The sequence below is a fragment of the Myxocyprinus asiaticus genome, chromosome 20, assembly GCF_019703515.2.
Source record: "Myxocyprinus asiaticus isolate MX2 ecotype Aquarium Trade chromosome 20, UBuf_Myxa_2, whole genome shotgun sequence".
NCBI lineage: Eukaryota > Metazoa > Chordata > Actinopteri > Cypriniformes > Catostomidae > Myxocyprinus > Myxocyprinus asiaticus.
This window is the reverse complement of record NC_059363.1, coordinates 22,279,878-22,303,066: the sequence shown is the minus strand read 5'-3', so window position 1 is coordinate 22,303,066 and position 23,189 is coordinate 22,279,878. Positions and strand designations below refer to the sequence as shown.

Below are 23,189 nucleotides of genomic sequence, written 5' to 3'. Positions count from 1 at the left end.
ACACAACCTTCTGACACAGTCCTTCCAGCTCCTTTCCTCATTCACAAAAGCTAAATAACTACCCTCATCTCTGCTAGACTAATATATGTAATATGACAGCTCCACTCTTTAATAAAGGTGGAACAGAGATTTAAATGCCATGATAACAGCCTTAAGAGTAAGAACCTACATTATTTGCTGCTGGAAAAGGTATGGCTATTAAATCCCACTTGAATATGCATATCCGGACACGTTTTTTTTTGTAATTTACACCCAAAATAGAGCATTGCTGCTTTGAAATCAACCTGTTTATTTATTTAATTTTGTTAAATACTGTTACCTGCCAGAATGCCTCCACTGTCAAATGCTACAATTAGGCCATGCAAGTACTACTGGCCTATCACAACAAGGTTAAAGGAATATTTCGAGTTCAATAAAAGTTAAGCTCAATCAATAGAATTTGTGGCATAATGTTGATTATCACACAATTTCAACTTATTCCTCTTTTTTTTTTTTTAAAAAAAAGAAAAAAAATGGAGGTTACAGTGAGACACTAACAATGGAAGTGAATGGGGATGATTTGTTTGAGGGTTTAAAGGTAGAAATGTAAAGCTTATAATTTTACAAAAATCACTTTTTTACTTTAAAATCATTAATCCTGCTGTTTAAAGTTTTGTATTATTTGCGCTGTAAAGTTATTTAAATAGTCTTTTTTTCAGTCGTTTTAGGGTGTAAAGGTTTAAAGTGTTACGTTGTCAAAGCAACAAAGTTGGAAAAATTGTATATAAATTTACACAGAAAAAGTGATTTAATCACACTAAAATCATGTTCAGCCAAAGATGAAAATTCAGCCAAAAATGAAAATTCTCTCATGATTTACTCGCCCTCATTTCATCCTCGATGTTTACGACTTTCTTCCTTCTGCAGAACACAAACAAAGATTTCTGTATGAATCTCTCACCTCTGTTGGTCCATACAATGCAAGTAAATGGTGGCCAGAACTTTGAAGCTCTATAAAGCACATAAAGTCAGCATAAAAGTAATCCATCTGACTCCAGTGGTTAAATCCATAAAACTCCACCTTTTACCAGCCCCGACCAGTAGATGCACGTGGTATGCACGAAGAAGAATGTGGAAGTGAAAGTGGAGATTTATAGCAAAAAAGGACTTAAATTTTGATCCGTTTCTCACCCGCACCTATTATATCGTTTCCTTTATGTGCTTTTTGGAGCTTAAAAGTTGTGGTCACCATTCACTTGCATTGTATGTACCTACAGAGCTGAGATATTCTTCTAAAAATCTTTGTTTGTGTTCTGCAGAAGAAAATCACACATCTGTGATGGCATGCTGGTGAGAAAAAGATGAGAATTTTCATTTTTGAGTGAACCATTCCTTTAACACACTTTATGTTGTTTATGTCTTGTGGCTATAGGCTACTTTTGAAACATTATATTAACTCACTTGGCCCCATTCACTTTCATTGTAAGTGCCTCACTGTTACCTCAATTTTTGATTATTATTAAAAAAAAATTAAAGGAGGGAGGAGTCATTATTTTTTGGGGGGGTGGAGGGGGAGAGCCAACATTATGCCACAAATGTCTTCTTTTCCTTTGACACTTTTATAAAAGGTTTGCTTTAGTTTGCTTCACCTCCGCCAGGATGAAAAGGGTTTTGTAATTAGAGATTATGTCATCCAGACATCTAGACGTTGTCCCTGTAGCTAGACTGAGTTGAAGCAAAAACAGTGAAAGACCACATCAAAATCTCGTAAGCCAGGGTATACCTGCAGAACTTTGATCATTTGATTTGGCAACAGAGGACGAATGATTCATTAAAAAACATGATGGAAACCCAATGGAGCAAAACACAGAGCAAACTAACAACAGCATCGACTAAAACAGCTTAGACTATCTTCGGATAGCACTCAAAGCTGATGAAAGCACCGCGTCATTTGCTGCTTATGTATTTAGACCATCACTTTAGTGAATTTTGCACTTTGTCACATACAGTCCAAAAATACTGTGCATTACAGATAAGGTGTGAAAGTGAGTGTGCTAGTAGGATGGATCGATTAAAGAAGGGACCCGTCCGGACGCCATATTGACCAAAGCAAAATGGCAGAACAAGAGAATAGTTGACAAAGTCTGCTGGTTTTCACTGACAGATGATTTCTCAAGGCACGATAACCTGCTACAACAACGCATCAACGATCAAATCTGCTCCTATGTTCATGGGTAAGAAAATCTGAATCGATTGTTCCCGGTGTCTCTGAATACCGTTAGTAAAGCGATGTCATATTAGCTTAGCTTAGCCCAATACAGACAAGCGAAAACACCCCATCTACACTGTAAGCGATCGACGCGACGCGTCACATTAGAGCGGGACAGCTTCATTGATTGTAATAGGAACTAATTGTTCTAAATCGCTCGCTTGAGTGTAGACAGCGTCGTTTATTGTAATGGAAGCGCTCTGGGTTATCGCGTTGCTAGCAGTATAGATAGGGCGGACAGGAAGCTCGGAAGCTCTTTAGTTTATTGCTCAATAAGTCCAGAATACATTTCGAAAACACTCTTTAATGAAAGTTGCTGATCGGGTGGCAAATAAGTTCCCCCACATCGCGTTTCAGACTAGTTAAACCCCGGTGTGACAGCAGATCTGCGGGTTTGTACCTGGAGCTCGGCCCTCTCCACTTCCCAATGCGCCCTCTCCATCTCAAAACGGGCCCACTCGTGCTGAATGTAGTGTAAAATCCCCGGGATGGTGTATTGTTGGGGCCTGGGCATCTCGTCCTGCTGTTGCTGGACCATCGGGGCTCCACCAGCGCTGGCGATCTGGGGATTAATGCTGTTGTTACCCTGCTGCGGTGCGGGCTGCTGCTGCTGCCGCTGGGCGGCCATTCCTACTCCTCCTCCGCCGGGCTGTTCATCCATTATTTAAAAATAGGAAAGTCCTGCTAGAAGTCACCGATTGCTTCCCCTCAACCCGCCCTTATTAGCCGTTCGCGTAGCGATCCGATGTCGCCCTGCCCCCCACCCCACGAAATCGGCTGGCACCTGAGCGGGCTGGTACGCTGTCTTGGATTTCGTGTCAGCGCACGGATTTGCCGGCCGCCATTATAGTCCGATCCCTGTATATGAGTCTCCTAACTGCGGCGGTGAGCGAGCGAGCGAGTGAGTGAGGACTACCGCGCGCTGCATGATGGGACGCGTTCACCCATCCCTGCCGCTGTCTATGTCTCAATCATCCGAATACAGATCGGCGGACACAGGGCATGCGTGTGTGTATGGCAATGATGATTTCTGAACTTGGAGATATAATGTGTCGTTGAAAAATAGGGTGATTTTCACGAAACATGTCTAGAAAATACCCAGGTCCTATTTTACTCTAAAACCGAAAGAAACAAATAATTCTATATTGTTTAAAGAAAATGACTATTTTTAGGTTCATTTAATAATTTTGTTGTTGTTGTTTTTACTTTGACAGTTACGCAAATTTTACGCCCAATTCTCAGTATCGCAATGCGAGAAAAAACAAACCCACGGTCATTATGATCTTCCTGTTACCGCAATGAGGAAAATTAAATTTTATTTCATTTGTAGTATTTATACAGTACTCCCGTGGGCTACTACTTTTCATTTGAGCTTATTTAAATAAAAATAATAATAGCTTCATAAAAAAACATTGTTCATCAGCATCTTTTTTTTTTTTTTTTTAACTGTAATATAGTCAAAAAGAGTGCGTTACGGTAATGAGAATCATAATTAAAAGCAATGGGAATAGTAAAAGTAAAACGTTGGGATGCGTTACGGTAATGAGAGTTTTGATCTTTAGGGTGGGCAAGTGGTTGTCTCTTTATCGGACCGGGAAGGTGGTGTCAGAAGTTTCTGGAAGGGCACAAATTTAATCTAGTGGGGGTTAATGCCCCCTCAGCCCACCCTTAGCCCCGGCCATGTTAAATGTCATGAAAATAATGCCACAATGCAAAAAATAATATAATTTAATTGGTCCTTAATACAGGTAAGAATATCTGTCTATCGATCTATCGATCTATCAGTCAATCAATCAATCAGTCAGTCAATCAAGCGTTGATAAAACCTTAGATGCCTAGCCTTTTCTTGGTTTAATGATGGCATTTTGACAGATCTGGACCAAACTCCAGGCATGAGCTGTCAGTCGACAGCGACTGCATGTCACCCACCTGTTTAAATGAGGCCAAAGCCAATAGGAGTGTGGTCTTTAAGGAAAGCACCCACAGCTCAACAGATTCAAATGGCTAGAACAGGGAGTTTGTGAGTGCCTTCAGCACCAGATTCAAGTCCCAAGTCGGCACCATAGCAGGATGAGGGGGGTTCAAATGCCTCGCTCCTCTAAGGACCTTTATGACTAGATTATGTTTGCCTATTGACAAGCCAGCCTCCAGGGCATAGTATGCTAAGATAGTCACTAAATAAACCTTGAGCGTTGACGGCGTAAGACCAGGGTCCAGCCACTGTTGAAGGAATGTCAAAATCTCAGCTTTACCACGTGAAGAGCACCAATTTGCAAACACACACCATTTAAGTGCATAGAGGCGTCTTGTGGACAGTGCTCTAGCCTGTAAAATGGTGTTAATCGCCAACTGAGCCAATTCTGGCTCGTCCGATGTGCTCTGTTCAGGGGGCACACATGTAGGTTCCACAGCTCTGGCTGGGAATGCCAAATCGTGCCTTGTACTTGAGAGAGAAGGTCTCTCCTCAGCGGTATTTCTCATTGAGGGCCGTCTAGTATTTCTATCATCTCTGGAAACCAGGACTGATTGGGCCATTTCGGCACAATTAACAGAACTGTTTCCATGTCCACTCGGACTTTGCTGATGACAGAATGAAGGAGGCGCACTGGGGGAGATGCATACTTGCGTTTCGCCTGGCATTTGTGAGCCAGCGTATACACGCCCAGCGGGGCTGGGAACATGGAGTACCAAAGGGGACAGTGGACGTTCTCCATGGAGGAGAATAGGTCGATTTCCGCTTTGCCAAATATATCCCAAATCCTCATCTCTGTCTGAGGATGAAGTCTCTATTCCCCTAGTAATGCTCCCTGGCATGACAAGAGATCTGCTCAGAAATTCAGACGGCCCAGGACATGTCGCACGCACTGAGAGGAGATGACGCCTGCTTCATTGGAGGAGGCGTTGTGTCATGCTCATTAATTGTGGCAATCGGATTGATCGATTTATGTACGCCACTACTGTTGTGTTGTCCGAACGAATCAGAATGTGGTGATTCAAAATGTAGCTCTCAAAGCTAGAAAGACCAGGTGCCGAAAGTCGGGTGTCCATCGCACACCCCAATGTCCCCAACCTGTGTTGGATGCATCTGTGCATCTGTTCCCTCGAGCGCGAATCTCAAAAACCACCTGTGACGTGGTGCAATTGGTACATGAAAGTACGCATCCTTCAGATCTATTGACGCAAACCAGTCCTGAGGATGGATGTGCGATAAGATCTGTTTCTGAGTCTACATTTTGAATGTGCGCTTCATGAGCGCGCAATTCAAGCATCTCAGATCTACAATGGGCCGAAGCCCCCTGTCTTTCTTCGGAATGAGAAAACAACGGCTGTAAACCCCGCTGTGTGTGTCGCAGTCTGGGACAGTCTCTATCGCAATTTTTTGCGAGGAGACTGTGACTGTGTGGTCGGACCACAGTTGAAAACGCCGGTGAAGCAAGGTGGCCGGCGTACAAATTTAATCGTATAACCGTGCTTGATTGTTTTTAACACCCAGTCTGACACGCCCGTGAGGGACAGCAGACTTATTGATTCGCTCGCTATAGGAGATGGGGTTGAGATGGGGTTCCTTCACCATAGGGAAGCAGTTGAGCATAATGTGTGGGGTGTATGATACGTGAAGAGGAAATGGTCCTTTTTCTGAGAATGTGTGAGCATCCCGTGTTTTTACAATGGGTGCTTTTTTCTCTTTTTTGAGAACAATGTTTGTTTGAGTAATACACACAGAAGCAACATTTTGAACAATGTCCCCTTCCCAATGAACAGTATTGGGGAAGAGGGAAGAAACACTCTGTGCCTCGAATTGAACCTTCTTCGGCTCTAGGCCGTGAATAACGATGAGCTCTGGGCTCCTCTTCACGGGGCTGGGCATGTCAGGAATGTTTCTGCTGCCAGGCTGGGTTTTTTTTGTCAGTGCTTTTTTCGCGCTGAGATGGCGTGTGCTTACGCATAGGCCATGGTTTGCGTGGCTTCACAGACGGCTCAGTAGTAGCTTTAGGCTGCACTGGGGCAGTGAGAGATGGATTCTTTGCCAAGTGCTGAACGGAATTAGATCAGGATCATGCCGGGAAAGGGGAAGTGCTACTTCTCTTTGGCAGAAAGTGTTTCATCGCTTGAGACTGCTTTTGTGCCGTGATGAGGCACTCTAAAAAGCCTTCCAGGGCATTGCCAAAGAGACCGTCGGTCAACACCGGGGTGCCGAGGAGGGTGGCTTTCTCTGCGTCACGCATCTCCGTGAGAGTTAGCCAAATATGCCAGTCCAGAATCACCAGCCTGCTCATCGCCGACGGCCTGAGCGGTAGCTTTCGTGACTCACAGCACCAAATCTGTAGCGGTGCAGAGCTCTTTGAACAGCTCTGGATCGGGGCCTTGCTCATCTGTTTGTCTACGGAGCTTAGCTTGAAAAAACTGGAGCACCGGCATGCTGTGGAGTGCTGAACCAGCTTGGTCCGCTGCTGTAAGCTCTTCCAGCCAGTGCAGATGTCAGTTGACACGGCTCTGAGGGGTGGGCGGGGTTTCCATCCCATGGCAGTATTATGGCAGAGGTGAGCTGCGACTGCGTATTCCACCGGGGGAAGCTTTTAGTATTCTTTTTAGTGAGGATGGCAGCACCTCCGACCTGAATGCATGAAGAGTAAGGCACACGGCAGGTCTTTGTGAGCTCCGTGTGGACCTCAGGGAAGAATAGTGCGCTCCTCCGGACTGCATTCTGTTGACGAAGGCCGGTTTTCAAAAGCCATTCATCCAGGCAAGACTTTTATGGCTCTTTTGGCGGGGACCACTCAAGACCGAGCTCTTCAACTGCTCTCGCGGGGGTGCAGAGAAGCTCCTTGTCCGTGGTGTGTGCACGTTCTTCACCCTCGCTGGGGGAAGGGGTGGCAACATCCTCCGTGGACCACTCGCCTGAAGCTGCGAGTGACACAGCATCATCCCCATTGTCAGAGCCGCCAAATGTAATGAGGCTGTGCACTCCAATAGAGGGCCAGAGCTCATCACGTGCATATTGCACAGGCGAGGATGTTAGATTGGAAGTTCGGGGGGCTCGCAGGACTTGCGCCGGCATGAGATCCTCCTCTAATTCTTCCAGCTCATACTCACTGCTCTGTTGTGCCTCCTCATGTGGTCCTTCGGTACTTAACAAAGAAGAGGTGGGTGGGAGGGCACAAGAGGCTGGATCTTCCCTCAGAACGAGGTTGATCCCACAGCATAACGTCTGGAGATTCATGCCCTCAAAGTGAGAGCAGTCTGTCTCCATGAGAGCTGCTTGTGTGTGGGTGCAGCCCAGGCAGTGAACACGGCTTTCGTGCTCATCAGGCAGCAGGATGTGCCGTTCACATAGGGAACATTTGTGGAACGACATCTTTTAAAAAGATGCGTATCACGCAAGCGGCTCTTTAGTTAATATTGTGTGTATATATATATATATATATATATATATATATATATATATATATATATATATATATAAGGATACAGTAACTCCAGCCAGAGCGCTGTGGGAAGTAGGAGTTTCACTGAAGCGTTGCGTTGATCAATGACGAGCGTCTGGAGCGAAGAACCCGTTCACCGAGAGCGTCTTCGATGGCAATGTGGAGAACTCTTCACTGGAACACACAGGGGAGCGGAAGCCTCTCGTGCAGGCGCTGAGCACAGGCGATGAGTCGTCCTGTTCACGTCTTGCTGAGAAGTTCCGTCTGCTGTAAGTGTATATCAGCGGCAAAGCAGAAAGGGTTCCAAGACGAAGACGAAATTCTCAGTCTTGAAGGAAGAAAATTCTGAAGAAGTGGTGACTGAGCGCCCGCTTATATAGGCTCAGACACCATTACCAATCAGAAGATTGGCGTGATTGTATAAGGGTTTCAACAAAGTCGTTTGAAGGACACTCCTCATAGTGAATACAGCAATGTCGAGTGAACTGATTCGAAAGGGAATCATGGTTAAAGAGTGAAAATGATCAATCATCTAATATAAGTGATCTCATGGGATGATTTTTTTTTTTCTCTCTCTCTCTCTGTAATTAAACAATTGTAATGCAGGCATGGGCTTTTTCAATATTTTTTAGTCATACTCTTTATAAAAATCTACCACAGTATCCACCAAAATGACAAAGGTACTACAGTTGTTCTAATACAATTTTTGATATCCTGATATTAGGCACCACTGCACAGCTGAAGTACTAACAACAGTTGTGAGCGCTATGGTGTTTTGGTTGAAACTGTGAACATACACTTTTATAAGGGGAGTGCAAAAATCCATTACGCCATTTACAAATAAATCATAATTAAAGGAATTGTTCACCAAAAAATAAAAATTATCTCATAATTTACTCACCCTCATCCCAGATTTGTATAACTTTTTTCTTCTAAAGAACACAAATTAAGGTTTTTAGAAGAATATCTCAGCTCTGTAGGTCCATACAATGCAAGTGAATGGTTTCCAGAACTTTGAAGCTCCAAAAAGGACAAAGGTAGCATAAAAGTAACCTATACGACTCCAGCGATTAAATATGTCTTTAGAAGCGATATGATAGGTATGGGTGAGTAACAGACCAATAGTCCTTTTTCAATATAAATCTTAATCTTTGACCTGCCCTGACCAATAGTTGGTGATATGCACAAAGAATGTGAATCACCAAAAAACAAAAGAAGAATGTAGAAGTGACAGTGGATATTTATACTAAAAAAGGACTTAAATATTGATTTGTTTCTCAACCACACCTATCATATCGCTTCAGAAGATATGGATTTAACCACTGGAGTCATATTGATTATTTTTATGCTGCCTTTATGTGAGTTTTGGAGCTTCAAAGTTCTGGCTACCATTAACTTGCAATGTATGGACCTACAGAGCTGAGATATTTTTCCAAAAATCTTTGTTCAGCAGAAGAAAGTCATACACATCTGGGATGACATGAGAGTGAGTAAATGATGAGAGAATTTTCATTTTTGGGTGAAATATTTATTTCAATAACTATAAAACTGTGCTTATTTTTACCCTCTCAGTTTACTAATGATGAGTCCTCTCCCTTTCCAGTTCCTACCTTCATTTAATACCTATACATTTTCTGTATGGTTTAGTGTTTGTTTTTCTTTTCTCCGTATCTATAGCTGCTTGTTGTCTTAACATTTGTTTTTATTAATTCAAAATAAACTGTTAAAATTAAAAAAACAAAAAAACAATTCACATTCCAGTGGTGGCCACTCTTCTGATTTACTATGATCAAGTTCCTGCTGATGGTCAACAAACAGGGGCAGACTCGCCTGTCTAAGTATTATGAGACAGTGAACATTCAGAAGAGGGCAGCTCTTGAAGCTGACGTGGTTAGGGGATGTCTCTCTCGGAGGAAGGAAGAGGTCAGTTTTGTTTCCCATTCACTTTCAGTTTAATGGTTAACCACATTGCTTTGTATCCAATTCTAAATTAAGATAAAAAAAGCAGACATGCAAATACTATTGATCCCTTTAGTGCTAAACAATACCAACATAGTACAATACAAAACATTACTTTGTGTACAATTAAAAGCATATAATAATGTATTTTTCATTGTATGAGTAAATTTGTATAAATTTCCTCTTAAAATCTAAAAAATTTAAAACTGGTCCTTTCAGAATCTGTAAAATTTTGCTGTGATATACAACTCTAAATCTTTCTTGCATCTCCTTCCTCAGTGTTCGTTTGTAGAGTATAAGGACTACAAACTGGTGTATCGACAATATGCAGCTCTTTTTATTGTTGTTGGCATAACCGATAATGAGGTTAGTTATTCATGTTATTGGTAAAATACACAATTACTGACATAATCAGGCATCAGTATTAATTATGGAATTATTAAGGTCTGCAAATTTACATCTTTGGTTTAAAATGCTACAATTTAACAAATACTCTCCACCCTTTATTGCACAGAATGAACTCTCAATTTATGAGCTTCTGCACAACTTTGTCGAAGTGTTAGACAAATATTTCAGTCGTGTGGTAAGTACTAACTTTCCTATATATATATATATATATATATATATATATATATATATATATATATATACATACACACACATACATTTGAAGTCATAAGTTTACATACACTTTGGTTGAATCCACTCCACAGATTTCATATTAGCAAACTATAGCTTTGGCATGTTGTTTAGGACATCTACTTTGTACATGACATGAGTAATTCTTCCAACAATTGTTTACAGACAGATTGTTTCACTTTTAATTGACTATCACAATTCCAGCGGGTCAGAAGTTTACATATACTAAGTTAACTTTGCCTTCAAGCAGCTTGGAAAATTCCAGAAAATGATGTCAAGCCTTTAGACAATTAGACAATTAGCTTCTGATAGGCTAATTAGCTAATTGGAGTCAATTGGAGGTGTACCTGTGGATGTATTTTAAGGCTTACCTTCAAACATAGTGCCTCTTTGCTTGACATAATGGGAAAAACAAAATAAATCAGCCAAGACCTCAGAAAAACATTTGTGGACCTTCACAAGTCTGGTTCATCCTTGGGAGCAATTTCCAAATGCCTTAAGGTACCACGTTTTATCGTACAAACAATAGTACGCAAGTATAAACATCATGGGACCACACAGCCATCATACCGCTCAGGAAGGAGACGCATTCAGTCTCCTAGAGATGAACATAGTTTGGTGCGACAAGTGCAAATCAATCCCAGAATAACAGCAAAGGACCTTGTGAAGATGCTGGAGGAAACAGGTAGACAAGTATCTATATCCACAGTAGAACCTATTTCGACATAACTTGAAAGGCTGCTCAGCAAGGAAGGAGCCACTGCTCCAAAACTGCCATAGAAAAGCCAAACTACAGTTTGCAAGTGCACATGGGGACAGAGGTCTTATGAAACAAAAATTTAACTGTTTGGCCATAATGACCATCGTTATGTTTGGAGGAAAAAGGGTGAGGTTTGCAAGCCGAAGAACACCATCCCAACTGTGAAGAATGGGGGTGGCAGCATCATGTTGTGGGGGTGCTTTGCTGCAGGAGGGACTGGTGCACTTCACAAAATAGATGGCATCATGAGGAAGGAAAATTATGTTGATATATTGAAGCAACATCTCAAGACATCAGCCAGGAAGTTAAAGCTCGGTCGCAAATGATCAATGACCCCAAGCATACCTCCAAAGTTGTGGCAAAATGGCTTAAGGACAAAAAAGTCAAGGTATTGGAGTGGCCATCACAAAGCCCTGACCTCATTCCAATAGAAAATTTGTGGGCAGAACTGAAAAAGCATGTGTGAGCAAGGAGTCCTACAAACCTGACTCAGTTTCACCAGTTCTGTCTGGAGGAATGGGCCAAAATTCCAGCAGCTTATTGTGAGAACCTTGTGAAAGGCTACCCAAAACCTTTGACCCAATTTAAAGGCAATACTACCAAATACTAACAAAGTGTATATAAACTTCTGACCAACTGGGAATGTTATGAAAGAAATAAAAGCTGAAATAAATCATTCTCTCTACTATTATTCTGACATTTCACATTCTTAAAATAGTGATCCTAACTGACCTAAGACAGGAAATGTTTTCTACGATTAAATGTTAGGAATTGTGAAAACTGAGTTTAAATGTATTTGGCTAAGGTGTATGTACATTTCTGACAAACTGTATGTATAAAATCAGATATTAACATTTTAAATTCCCTGATTATTAACTGAGCTGCCCTCTTTTTTTGACAGAGTGAACTGGATGTATCCTTTATCAGTAAGAGATGGTGAAAAAACAATTACATGTGATTGGCCAAACTTGGCTACAGTCGTTTTATTTTTTGCTCTCAATGAGATTTTATCAATTATTTAACGAGTTGTAGCATTAGTGACCACGGTGTTTCATTTCTTAATTCAAAATCAGATCATGTTCAATTTGGATAAAGTGCACATTATTTTAGATGAAATGATCCTAAATGGACACATTGTGGAGACCAACAAGAACCGAATACTGGCACCATTACTGGCCCTGGACAAGATGACTGAAAGCTGACAACATGCAATGATATTTCATTAATATTCCATTAATAAAACTAAAATGGTACCCGCTAATCTCAAGTGTCTTCCATTCATCCACAAAATTGCTTTTTTTGGGGGGGAATATCATTTTGATTTGACCGGCAATGAGCTAAATGCATTGCGTAAATAGAGACAAAGTTCCTCTTAAGAATTTTCTAATGCATGAAAATGCCATGGTTTAAAAAGGCAACTGACCACAAATTATATTGAATATCTTTTTAACCACATTTTCAGGACTTAAGTAAATTTGAAGAACAGAAATAAAATGCCAGAGAGAAGAGTAGACATTACAGGGTTTGTACTTTGCAAACATTTTAATGATTATTTTTGGAGCATACACATTTGAAAATATCTGTTTACTTCAAACTGCAACTTGAGTTAAATAAATGTTTATAATATACAAAGAAAATACAAGGGAGAGCACAGCTTGCTTTTTGCTTTGTTTTTAAATGTGCCTTGCACACCAAACCAGTGTTTCTGTATCTATAGCTTTATTGTAAAATTACACAAATGCACTCAGGGATTTTGATCCTTTAGCAGGGCAATGAACGGTTGAAAAGATACTTACACGGTAACGGAAGCAAAAAAAGAAAAACAGAAAAAAATAAGCATGTGCATGATTGTATGCTGACAGATTAAGTAAAACAAATGAAAAGAATAAATCCTAATATTTCAACAATGCAGGCACTAGTAAAACATAAAACCTGTTAAGGAAATGCCCAAACACTCTATAGTTAGCTCTAAAGAATAGGGTGTGCTTGTGCCTCCCTGTGCAGGGAGACCAGGGTCTGAGGATGCTGGAGATGGTGATAATTTGGGTCTGAAAAAGATGATCTATGCCAAAATTTACACTGAACCTGGTGTATGACAGTAAACACAGTAGAATGAGGAGAGACTACCCTGGCTGCCAGCGGCTTAAGCCCTTAAGCAGTAGAGTGACCTGGGAAAGGCCTTGTGGAGCAGTCAATGGAGGAGGACAAGGCCCTAATCTGTTTCAGTAGCTAGTGAAGCTGCGATGGGACTTTTTTTTTTTTACCTGTTTATTTAGGTACATGTGGGGTGCATTGGGTATGGAGGGGGAGGGATTTCATCAGAGCACAGCTTTATTTTCTGCAACAAAACAACAGGCTTCACCAGTATGGGAATTGGTCAAAGATGTAGGGAGAGCATGCTCAGTTGAGGTGGAAGCCCTTCTCCATAGTGGCAGCGAGGAGGCGTTCTCTCATGATCTCTTCGGAGGAATACTCTGGCAACTTCAAATAGTGTACACATGTGTTAACTGAAGGATAGCTGGCATCTGTTGCATCAACCTAGAGGAGAAAAAAAAAAAAAAAAAAGGACAGTGGGAGTTGTTTTTACAAGTTATAAAACAATGGTTTTGTAAAAAAAAAAAAAACAGCTCACATACCTTCCGGACTATTGTTAGACGAGGGTATAGGTTGGCTAGTCCACCAGGGGGCAGGGTTGAGCAGCCTGTGGTGAATTGGAGAAAGGCTTTCCTCTCATCAGATGACATTCCACACAGTACTCGCACAAAGCGCAAGAAACCAGGACTGCAATAAAAGAAAATGATCAGTATGGATAAGTGAGTTTGAGGGAATTTCCTGGAGATTCAACAAGTGTGGACATTGTATCGATAAAAAAAAAGGTTTTAGTGTATAAATGTTATGAACAGTTTCGATGTTAGCTATACTACATCTCTAACCATATCACATTACTGAACAAGGGATATTCCGTTACCATGGGGGCTTAATACCAAAGACCAAATTTAACCCTCAGTCTTTGCCATTGTACAATAGTACATAGCCATAAAAATATTTATACAATAGGTCTTTATAACTACCTGTCTCTGGTGTAGCCTAGTTTAGGTTCTGTGTAGTTAACAATGTCTTCAGCAGTCCAGGATGGCATTTGGTTACCACACAGGATCATTTGCACTTCTTTGTGACTAAAAGAGCTGAGCTTCTCCATGGGAAACACCCTGTTAAAGCCCTCTGAAAACAAGAGATACTTTTTAATTTGTGTATGCTCTTACTGGTTGCCATTAAAGGGATAGTTCACCCAAAAATGAAAATTCTCTCATCATTTACTCACCCTCATGCCATCCCATTTTGGGTGAACTATTCCTTTAAGGTTTTAAAGGTTACTTAAACTCTGGTACATGCTGATTATAGCACAAGCAGACTCTAATGTAGAAGGAAAGACAGGAGTATGACAGTATTTACAGTCTGCCAATCCAGTCTTACCTCTAAAGGCCTCCATTTGCTTCTGGATTCCTGTGTGCATGCAGAAGTCAAACATGAGCTCTACATACTCCTCTGCATTGTCCATGGTGACAATCTGATGAGAGAAATGATTTATTAGCAGTGTAACTATAGTGGGTCCAGTTATTTTATTCAGTAACAATTCAGTAACTATTAAAGTATGTTACAAGTATTATGTTACAAATACTGCCGCTAGGTAGACATGTAATTTTTCAAGATGACACGCAGTATAGAGGGTGATACAGGAACCCCGGCAAATGGAACAAATAATCCAGTCACAACTTCAAATACATCAAGCACAAAATAATTTTCCAATGGAATGTGCTAGATTATAGAATAAAATAGTTTTTGGTTTGCATCTTGCCTAATGGCTGGGTATACTACGTTTTCCAGCATTCCGGATCACATTGTGCCCGGTCTATCAAGTTGCCGTTCAAAATATACTGTTTCGACCGCAAGCGAATACAAATGCATTCGATGCACACACACTACGACTGCTTTGTGATAGTCTTTTAGTACTGTCAAACGCATGTGCATGCAGCGACGATGCGCACAGATGACGACTGTCCGCGTTTCGAGAAAATTTGGCCCGTGCTCGGACAGTCCTCGCAGACTGCTAATGACCAAATTTACACATACTGTGCATGTTCCGATCAGCAACAAAGTATACTTTGGCCTTAAAAGTTACGCACTTTTAAATATTTTGACAAAACATTGAGCAAGAAATGTTCTGATGTTTCATTGCATACTTAATTACATTCACCAGAAGTTTGTATAACGGAGTGCACTGAAGGTAAAATAATAGGCATTTATCCACAACAGAAACATTTCATAGCTCCTGGAACTATTTCAAGTTCACGTTTTTCCACCACATGAACTAGTTCCATGGGGAACTAAAACGAACCAAATCAAGAACTTTTTTTAGTACCTGCTTTTCGAAGTGGAACTTTCCTTGCAAAGCAAAACAATTTCAGTGGAGACAGTACAGTGAATGTTTCTAGTTGGTTAAAAATGTGCCATCATACAGCTGATAATGGTTAGTAAACTGTGAGTTGTTGTGATTTTAGGTTTTTCAAATCAAGGATCTGTTGAGTATTATTGGAGAAGAAAAAATGCTGTGAATTTGAAACACTGATTGCCAGATAGGGGTGTAAAGATTCATTGATCTGGACAGATGCATTGATCAAATAACCAACAATGTGATGTCAACAATGCAACACGTAAACATCTATGTATACTTTCTACGATGCACTCGTATTATTCTGTCACTCTAATACCAGCCACATCCGTACGCATTTCTTTCGAAGTGCGCATGCTCCCGATGGTTGTGGGGTTGAAACAGCGTGTTTCCAAAAGATTATTGGACATTAGGGCTTCTTTAAATTTTCACCTGGATTGGTCGATCAGGATAAACTCAGAATTTGAAATAAATTATGATAATTCACAGATCACTGTCATCGTTTTCACTTCTGCTTTATTAGGACCCATTCGCCCTAGAGCTGCTGTTGGTAGATTTAAACTTTTCACGAAGGAATCGCACAAACTGATCGCAAACAGCTGTTTTTAATTTCCAAAGTGCTATCGCTGTGATGGATATGAGGCCAAATACAGTACTCTAACGATGATCTTATATGAACAAGACACTCGTGTATTTTTTACCTTTTAAAGGCTTCATGGCTTGCATTATGCAGTAATAAAGATGTTTTTACTTTGCCTCAAGGCTATACGTCAACATTTTAACGTTTGTAATGTGTACATATGATCTAGCCTGTTTATTGTAGGCACTCATATGATCATACAAAAGGTATAAAAAAAAAAAGCAGTAAACAAAATGCAGTTGACTACAGATGAAGGTAGCGTTAAAGCAGTCTCTTCACTGCTCTTGCCCTCCTGTTGTTTTCCATTTCCTCTAACAAATCCAAACACATTTTGTGCACGTGAAGTTTTGCACAAAACAGGACGATTAAAAAAGAAAAAATAATAATTTATTTTTTGAAGGTCGGCTCAGCTGTCATCACATTATGTTCAGGCTTCACCACTTTAACATTATCATACTTTTATCAGAATGGGTGTAGTTCCACAAGGAATTCATTTTAGTTCAGGTACTAGTTCCACAATTGTGTGTAAAAAAAAAAAAAATGCCTAATAGTGGCCTACCTCATCCTCTCCATTGGGTTTCAGGTCCACCGTTGAAAAGCCATGTACTTTGGATGATGGACAGAACTGAAAATTCAATCTAATAACACAAATAAAATACAAAATATGACTGACTGTCAGCAAGCAAGTAACATGCATTAAATTGACCCATCTCTCTCTAATTTCTTAAATGATACGCAAAGAGATTAATATCTCACCCTAGATCTTCTACGCAAAGTGGTGGGCCAGAGCCCATAGGGTTCTTCAGCATAAGATCCTGTAACCGTGTGTTCTTCTCATCCTCCGACAGGCTTTTATTGCCCAAGATCTGCCTCCTCTTCACAGACAGTGCCTTCAGCTCCTTTAGAAACCGTGCTCTGTGGGGGTTCACCAGTTCAAAGTCCTCCCATGTCAAAATACCATGATACCAAGCTGGTGGCTTGGGCTTAGGTGGGTCAAGGATGAACTCAGACTTTGAGTCTTCATCAAAGCTACCCACCGAGTATGTGTCCTGACCCTCCTCAGTGGAGGCTTCCGACTGGATTTCAGAGAGGTGACAGTCTGACTCTATGTGGGTTTGGTAAAGGAGCTTACTCATGTTGCTTTTGATGTCGCCCATACAGAGCAGTTTGAAGAAAGGTTGTGAGATGGGTAGGTCTACAAGCCGGTTGTCCTGGATGCATTTGGCCAGAAAGATGCCAAGGAAGAGGAAAAGCTTGGTAATACGCTCAAGTTCATCACTGTCCTGAGGAAAAGGTGCGGGGAAAAGGCCGCAGGAACGCTGCACATAATAGCCTGGTGGTTTTAAGCCACCGCCCAGATCCACCTGACCAAAAATTAATGCAAACAAAACCAGTCAAGTAAAAAAATAAATACAAAAATAAAACCTGTGCCATTGCCTTAAGATCAAGCAGGTAATTGTGTGGCAAAGCACTTACTTGACGTGATTCATCATCTGGAAAGTCATCGTCACAGAGCCAGATACCAAGTGAGGTCCTCTGGAACTCTGCAGCCACGAGAGCGTAGAATTCCAGAGTGGGACCAAGACCAGTGCCTTCCTCCCCCTGGAACTCCACCTGTTCAAGACAATCATCATTATCCATCATCTGCTGCTCATCAAATTCAGTAATCATTATAAACCTAGTGTGAGAAACATTAGTTTAAACTCAAGGAAGTATTATACACAGGGTTCAGCAGCCAATGTAACTGGGGGACGTTTTAAAGCATTTCTACTTTCGTCACCTAACTGTTAGGAAGATAATCAGAAACCATGACCTTTTCTATGACCATATGACCTTTTGTACAAAGGAGTTTCCATGATCAATGTCACAAATTTCCTTACAGGGTTACTGCAGAGTTTTTAAAATCAAATTTAAGACTTTTTAAAGACCTGATAATAAACAAATAAAATTAATACCATATCCCCATACCAAAACAAACCAACACAATCTCAAAATAAATCATGCATCACAGACTCTTACTTAAACAGGCAGGGGCACACTTTCAACATGGCCTTAACATTGCTTATTAAAAACAGGGTAGGCTATATGCAAGTTAAAAATAATCAAGACATGTTTTCCACATACGTATATATCACATTAAAATTGGTTTATGTACCATTATATAAATAAATACAAATTAGAGGTAGACCTATATTGGATTGTGCCGATTCGATAATGTGTTGAAAGAAAGCCAGTTAGTCTGCCAATAGTTTTTTTTAAATTGGTAGCCTATATTAAATGTTCTTAGTCTTTCCTTCCTTAGATGGGGAGGGCCAGACAGCTGCTACAACAGTTCAAATATAATTAAATTCCAGATGCACTTTAGAGGGGGGTGGGGGTTAATTCATAGTGTGGAACTTTTAACATTAAAGGCACTTTAAAGCTGCACTACGTAACTTTGTGCTCTCTAGCGATATTTGTGGTTGAAACTTAAAATTGCAAGCAATTTGCGGAAGAATACATTGCGTCAGTCGTGTTTCAGCACTGCTCTTCTGGCGGATGAATCTCCCAATTTGAGTCACCTGGACATCTACTGTGTGTGATCATGACTAGAGCTGGAGTCATAACATGCTATTTTCATGTTGATATTATGTTATTCGATTAAACATTTGAAACGGAAATATTACTTGCTTTGATGAAGAAACAACACTCCTATTTACATATTTGAATGTATTTTACACTTAAATCGCTTTTCTGACACTACACTCAAAGTACATTTAAATAGAGAACAGGGGACTCTCCTCAGCCACCACCAGTAGATCTAAATAGTGTTTTATTTACTAATGTTTGGATTGTACTACTATTTTCAATTTAAGAGGTTAAACTCGTGATATGGCTGATACGAGTTCAATAGAAGACTTTATTATTTTTATACTATATTGTCTAGCCTCAGTTACTACAATAGCATGTTTGCGCAATGCACACAATAACACCGTGAACTAAAAACATAAAACGAGGATTCAATAATGATGGGGATAAAATATACTTCATTAAACGTAAAAATAATATGCTTAAATATGCAATATAACAATTACAAGAAGTCAATTTCAGAAGTCATACATATTAAACATGTCACAGTAACTTCACCGGACAACGTAGATACATCGCGATCAGTTAACACACGAGTAATGTTCGATTCATAAAAGCATGACAAGAAATATAAGCTTCAACAACCATACCAGAAAACATATCCAAGAATTATAACAGGTAAACAACTTCGCCAAACGGATAACAGATAATCATCCATCTAGACTGCAATGATGCTCTCCTGAACTGTGTGAGTGTTACTGAACTGAGCTGAACAGCATAGTTAGTTTCTCCAGCCAGAACATGAGACAGGTGAAACTTCTTTCCTGTGTGTGCAGACATGATGTAATGATGCAAGGATGAACGTCATAAGCCAGCGATTGCGTGTCAAAAATTGAACCCGACAGCTCAAAATACATAGAATCTTTATAGGCTTACCGTAGTGAATCAGGGTAAGGTAAGGACATTGTTTTGAACACTGATTGTTTATATTCTCAATCAATAATGGCAATTTGTTCATTTTTAACCAAACAATCTTACATAGTGCTGCTTTAACTTTGAAATACACCGGGGATTCTTATTTAGAAATGTTTGCACTTCATTGCTTCCAGCTGCTCATTCAAACAAATAAGGGTTATAAAATGTGCACTCCAACAATAATCTACAATGCAATACAATATAAACAATTAAAAGTAAACACTGTCATATTTCATCTACACTACATCCTCATCAACAGTTGATCTTTAGTGATAACTTGTCATACATTTCCGATACGGATTAATGATTGTGAACTGCTCTGCAACAGCTGAAACCACTAGCAAGCCCGCCTGCTTGGAGAAAATACAACAGAGTGCCATGTTTCACTCTGAAGGACGCAGCGCATGCATTTAATTAAATTGTATTCTTTAGAGGTTTGATAATCACATTAGGTCATATCACGATTCCTGTCTTTCCGCCCCCAAATTTAAGACCTCTTTAAATAAAAATGAAGACTTTTGTTGTATTATTTAAGATATTTCAGACTTTTTATGATCTTACATTTTCGAAAACTGAATTTAAAACATTAAGACTTTTTAAGGATCCGTGGGAACCCTGGCTTATTCGGTTAGTGACCTGGAAACCTTAAATATTTCAAAAATATATCATACATATTAAATTACAATATTTCTGTTTGAATTTTTTTTCAGTTTATATTGGATTTTGAACTAAAGAATTTCAATTTAGACTTTTGAACCCCACTGTATGTCCATAAAGTATTGGTCTTTATAAATGTTTTATCAAAGACTGCTTAAGAGCTTCATGTCTTGGCCTTTACCTCCAGTACAGACTTTCTGTCAGCGTGTATCTGCATCACACTTTCAGCCCACTCCATCATGCTCTCTCCCCTAGGCACCTTGACACGCTCGTGCTTGAGTCTGCCTACTCGGAACTCCCCAGGATCATCACGACGCACCGTGGTGGAAGGCCGGGAACGCTCCATGGTGGCTTCTCTTCGGTTTTGGAGCCAGACTATAGCCCTGGAGAGAAAAACAAAGGCACACAATCAAATCACCGTTTCACTTATTGTGCAGATCCATGTGCGCAGCGTGACAATATCTATCAGTGGGCATGCTTTGCGTGAAACAAACCAGGCTTGAGCGGGGATGAATTCGCCCGTTATTTGAGCGCACTGGTTTAGCGCCAGATTCACTAAAGGAATTATGCAGATCAGGCAACGGTGCAAACGCGCCCACAAACTCGTGGCTGATTCTTTGTAATTCTGATTTTGCGGGCCGGTTCTGAGCGCTCTACAGTGGAGGAGGAAGAAGTCCACCATGATCTGACTGACACACTGCCGGGAGAGCATCACTGTGATCCAGACACCTGAATCATCTCTTTTTAACATGCTGAGGCGCGCTTTACTACACCGTACATCTGTACGTCTCCATCGTTTGATTAATTTTTGCTGATGTGATCAAAGGAAAAGTTACGAAAATGAAGGGGAGCTTATTATTAAAACAGGTGCGACATCCGGGTCACAAAAACTGACACAGATTAGAAAAAATGTATCTGCAAACTGTCACACGACAATAATCACTTGTGGTAATACAAACAATCAGTTTTAACACCTTAAAATGAAGCACGCTAAAGAATATTATGTAAGCCAAAAGATGTGCTCTGCATTAATTCCATCTTTAATTTTTTATTTTATTTTTGCAAAACATTTTTATAAATATATTTTAAATTTATTTTCTGTAAGAGATGTTATTTTCATTGTGTATTTAGATACTTTTGCTTTGAAAAGATCTTTCTTTTCATTTCTTGAGGAAAAAGTCCTTTCTTGAGGAAAGTTTATAATAAATCAACAACATAGACTGAAATGTGGCATAATGTGAAATTGAGTATATGGTAAGGTTGATTTAATTTTACTTTTAACTTTGTCAAGTTCTAAATAAAGATAAAATTATATAAGTTTTCATTTAAAATTTCACTGACTAGGTTTTCCAAAAACAGGCATTACAATATGGTTATTTATTATGTTAACCTATTTTTATTGGTTTTCCATAAAGAAAAAAAAACACTATCACGATCGTTATGATCTAAAATTACTCGTATCGCGATAAGATTTTGGTCATATCGCCCACCCCTAATTCTGTGAATACTGTGGGGACAGACCTGGAGGCTCCAAATGCAGTGCATGTAAAGTAAAGCTGCCGGGTCTCAAAGGGGATGAGGAAAGGACACTTGCTGGTTAACTGCTCACACCAGTCCGGAAGAGCCCCGCTAGCCAGGGCCAGAGGCTCCTAAAGGAAAAGGAAAAATGAAAAAAATAAAATAAAATAAAATAAAAAAAATAATAATAATATTAGTCCACAAATCATGCGATTAATAAATCGAGCCACCGTTGAACTGAAGCCTTACATGGGAAAATCTTCTTTCTTTTCAAATATACAACAGATATAAAAGACAAAACTTAAAAGGCATTTGCTTTTTATTACCTCGATCTGCTGAAGGATTTTAGTTGTAATTTTTTTGCTGGTGAATTCCTCAGGCGATGCATTGAACTGTAGCTCTTCCACATCTACATACATGGGAAATAAAGTCATAAATGCATACTAATGAAAAAAATAACTGGTAAAAGCTAAAACAGCTGGTTAATGTTAAAGAATATGGTTGGGAACATGATTGCTTACCTTCCTGCAGTGTGCGGCCAGATGAGGGTTCTCCTCCAATTGTGAAGAGGATGCGCAGGAGCTGCAGTACGTCTTCCACGCTGCAGGCGCTCTGACCCGAGCCCGCTTTCGCCTGAGCCTGCTCCCGTGCAGCACTCAGGATATCGCAGCTCTGTGTGGCAGACAGCGTTCCTGAACTCAAGCCTGATGACCTGCAGCCACGCTCACAGAAGTCCTGTAAACCACAAGTGCATGCTGTTACACCCACTACCCCAACTTTTCTCCCCATCCCTTCATAACACTATCACAACAGACCTATACAATGCAATTACTGCATTCTAACAAAATCAAATCCTTTATGACCAAAGACAACAACAAAAACTTATAATCAAACCAAACAGATAGTCCACAATGACAGCTAAAAACTTTCATGGTATAACATTTACACCCAATAGATAATCATATTTACAAAAGGACAACAACAACCAGTGACAGTCAAGCAAGAAGAAGAACACACACTTGAAAAACAGAAGGAAAAATAAAGATGGTACGTATAGATAGATTATGCACATCCGATAGCATTCTATACCTTGTATGCAGCTATGAGCTGCGAACAATTTCTGTTTTTCCTAATACTTTTATTAGAGCCGGTTAATTTCCAGTGGCGCAGGAAAGTTGAGTCTGCATTCTTCTGCATGTAGGTTATCAAGTCATTCTTTGGTAATTCATCTGTGCCAAGGTACTGTTCCACATGCTCTACAGACCAGCAACCCTACAACAGGAAGAACCAAATGTTGGTCTTTCCTGATTGTAAAGTCTCACGCAATACACATGCATTACAGTAGGTTT

The 23,189-nt window shown here is 40.2% G+C and overlaps 3 protein-coding genes across 14 annotated transcripts in view; 1 reads left to right on the top strand and 2 right to left on the bottom strand.

Annotated features, from left to right (window-relative positions):
* The window catches only part of strn3 (striatin, calmodulin binding protein 3), a 39,461-nt gene extending 36,355 nt beyond the window's left edge, over nucleotides 1-3,106 (bottom strand). The window contains exon 1 of one of the 2 annotated variants that reach the window (XM_051645786.1): nucleotides 2,649-3,106. In XM_051645786.1, the coding sequence (XP_051501746.1) occupies nucleotides 2,649-2,909 (261 nt within the window). In that variant the 5' untranslated portion in view covers nucleotides 2,910-3,106. The remainder of the gene's footprint in view (nucleotides 1-2,648) is intronic. The other variant, XM_051645785.1, reaches the window with a different exon arrangement.
* ap4s1 (adaptor related protein complex 4 subunit sigma 1) lies at nucleotides 1,732-12,293 on the top strand. The gene is made up of 6 exons (XM_051645795.1): nucleotides 1,732-2,213; nucleotides 9,436-9,597; nucleotides 9,913-9,999; nucleotides 10,148-10,216; nucleotides 11,934-11,945; nucleotides 12,106-12,293. Exons 2-6 carry the CDS (start codon nucleotides 9,460-9,462, stop codon nucleotides 12,232-12,234), a joined length of 435 nt encoding a protein of 144 aa, XP_051501755.1. The 5' UTR covers nucleotides 1,732-2,213; nucleotides 9,436-9,459; the 3' UTR covers nucleotides 12,235-12,293.
* Nucleotides 12,294-12,555: 262 nt separating this feature from the next.
* hectd1 (HECT domain containing 1) overlaps nucleotides 12,556-23,189 on the bottom strand; it is a 40,295-nt gene continuing 29,661 nt past the window's right edge. For 9 of the 11 annotated variants that reach the window (XM_051645773.1, XM_051645774.1, XM_051645777.1 and 6 more), the window contains 12 exons: nucleotides 22,930-23,112; nucleotides 22,362-22,575; nucleotides 22,167-22,249; nucleotides 21,844-21,971; nucleotides 20,504-20,705; nucleotides 17,599-17,736; nucleotides 16,879-17,486; nucleotides 16,682-16,760; nucleotides 14,507-14,600; nucleotides 14,104-14,254; nucleotides 13,669-13,813; nucleotides 12,556-13,570 (listed from right to left, as the gene is read on the bottom strand). In XM_051645773.1, coding sequence (XP_051501733.1) covers nucleotides 13,433-13,570; nucleotides 13,669-13,813; nucleotides 14,104-14,254; nucleotides 14,507-14,600; nucleotides 16,682-16,760; nucleotides 16,879-17,486; nucleotides 17,599-17,736; nucleotides 20,504-20,705; nucleotides 21,844-21,971; nucleotides 22,167-22,249; nucleotides 22,362-22,575; nucleotides 22,930-23,112 — 2,163 coding nt within the window. In that variant the 3' untranslated portion in view covers nucleotides 12,556-13,432. The remainder of the gene's footprint in view (nucleotides 13,571-13,668; nucleotides 13,814-14,103; nucleotides 14,255-14,506; nucleotides 14,601-16,681; nucleotides 16,761-16,878; nucleotides 17,487-17,598; nucleotides 17,737-20,503; nucleotides 20,706-21,843; nucleotides 21,972-22,166; nucleotides 22,250-22,361; nucleotides 22,576-22,929; nucleotides 23,113-23,189) is intronic. The other 2 variants (XM_051645781.1, XM_051645782.1) reach the window with 1 other exon arrangement.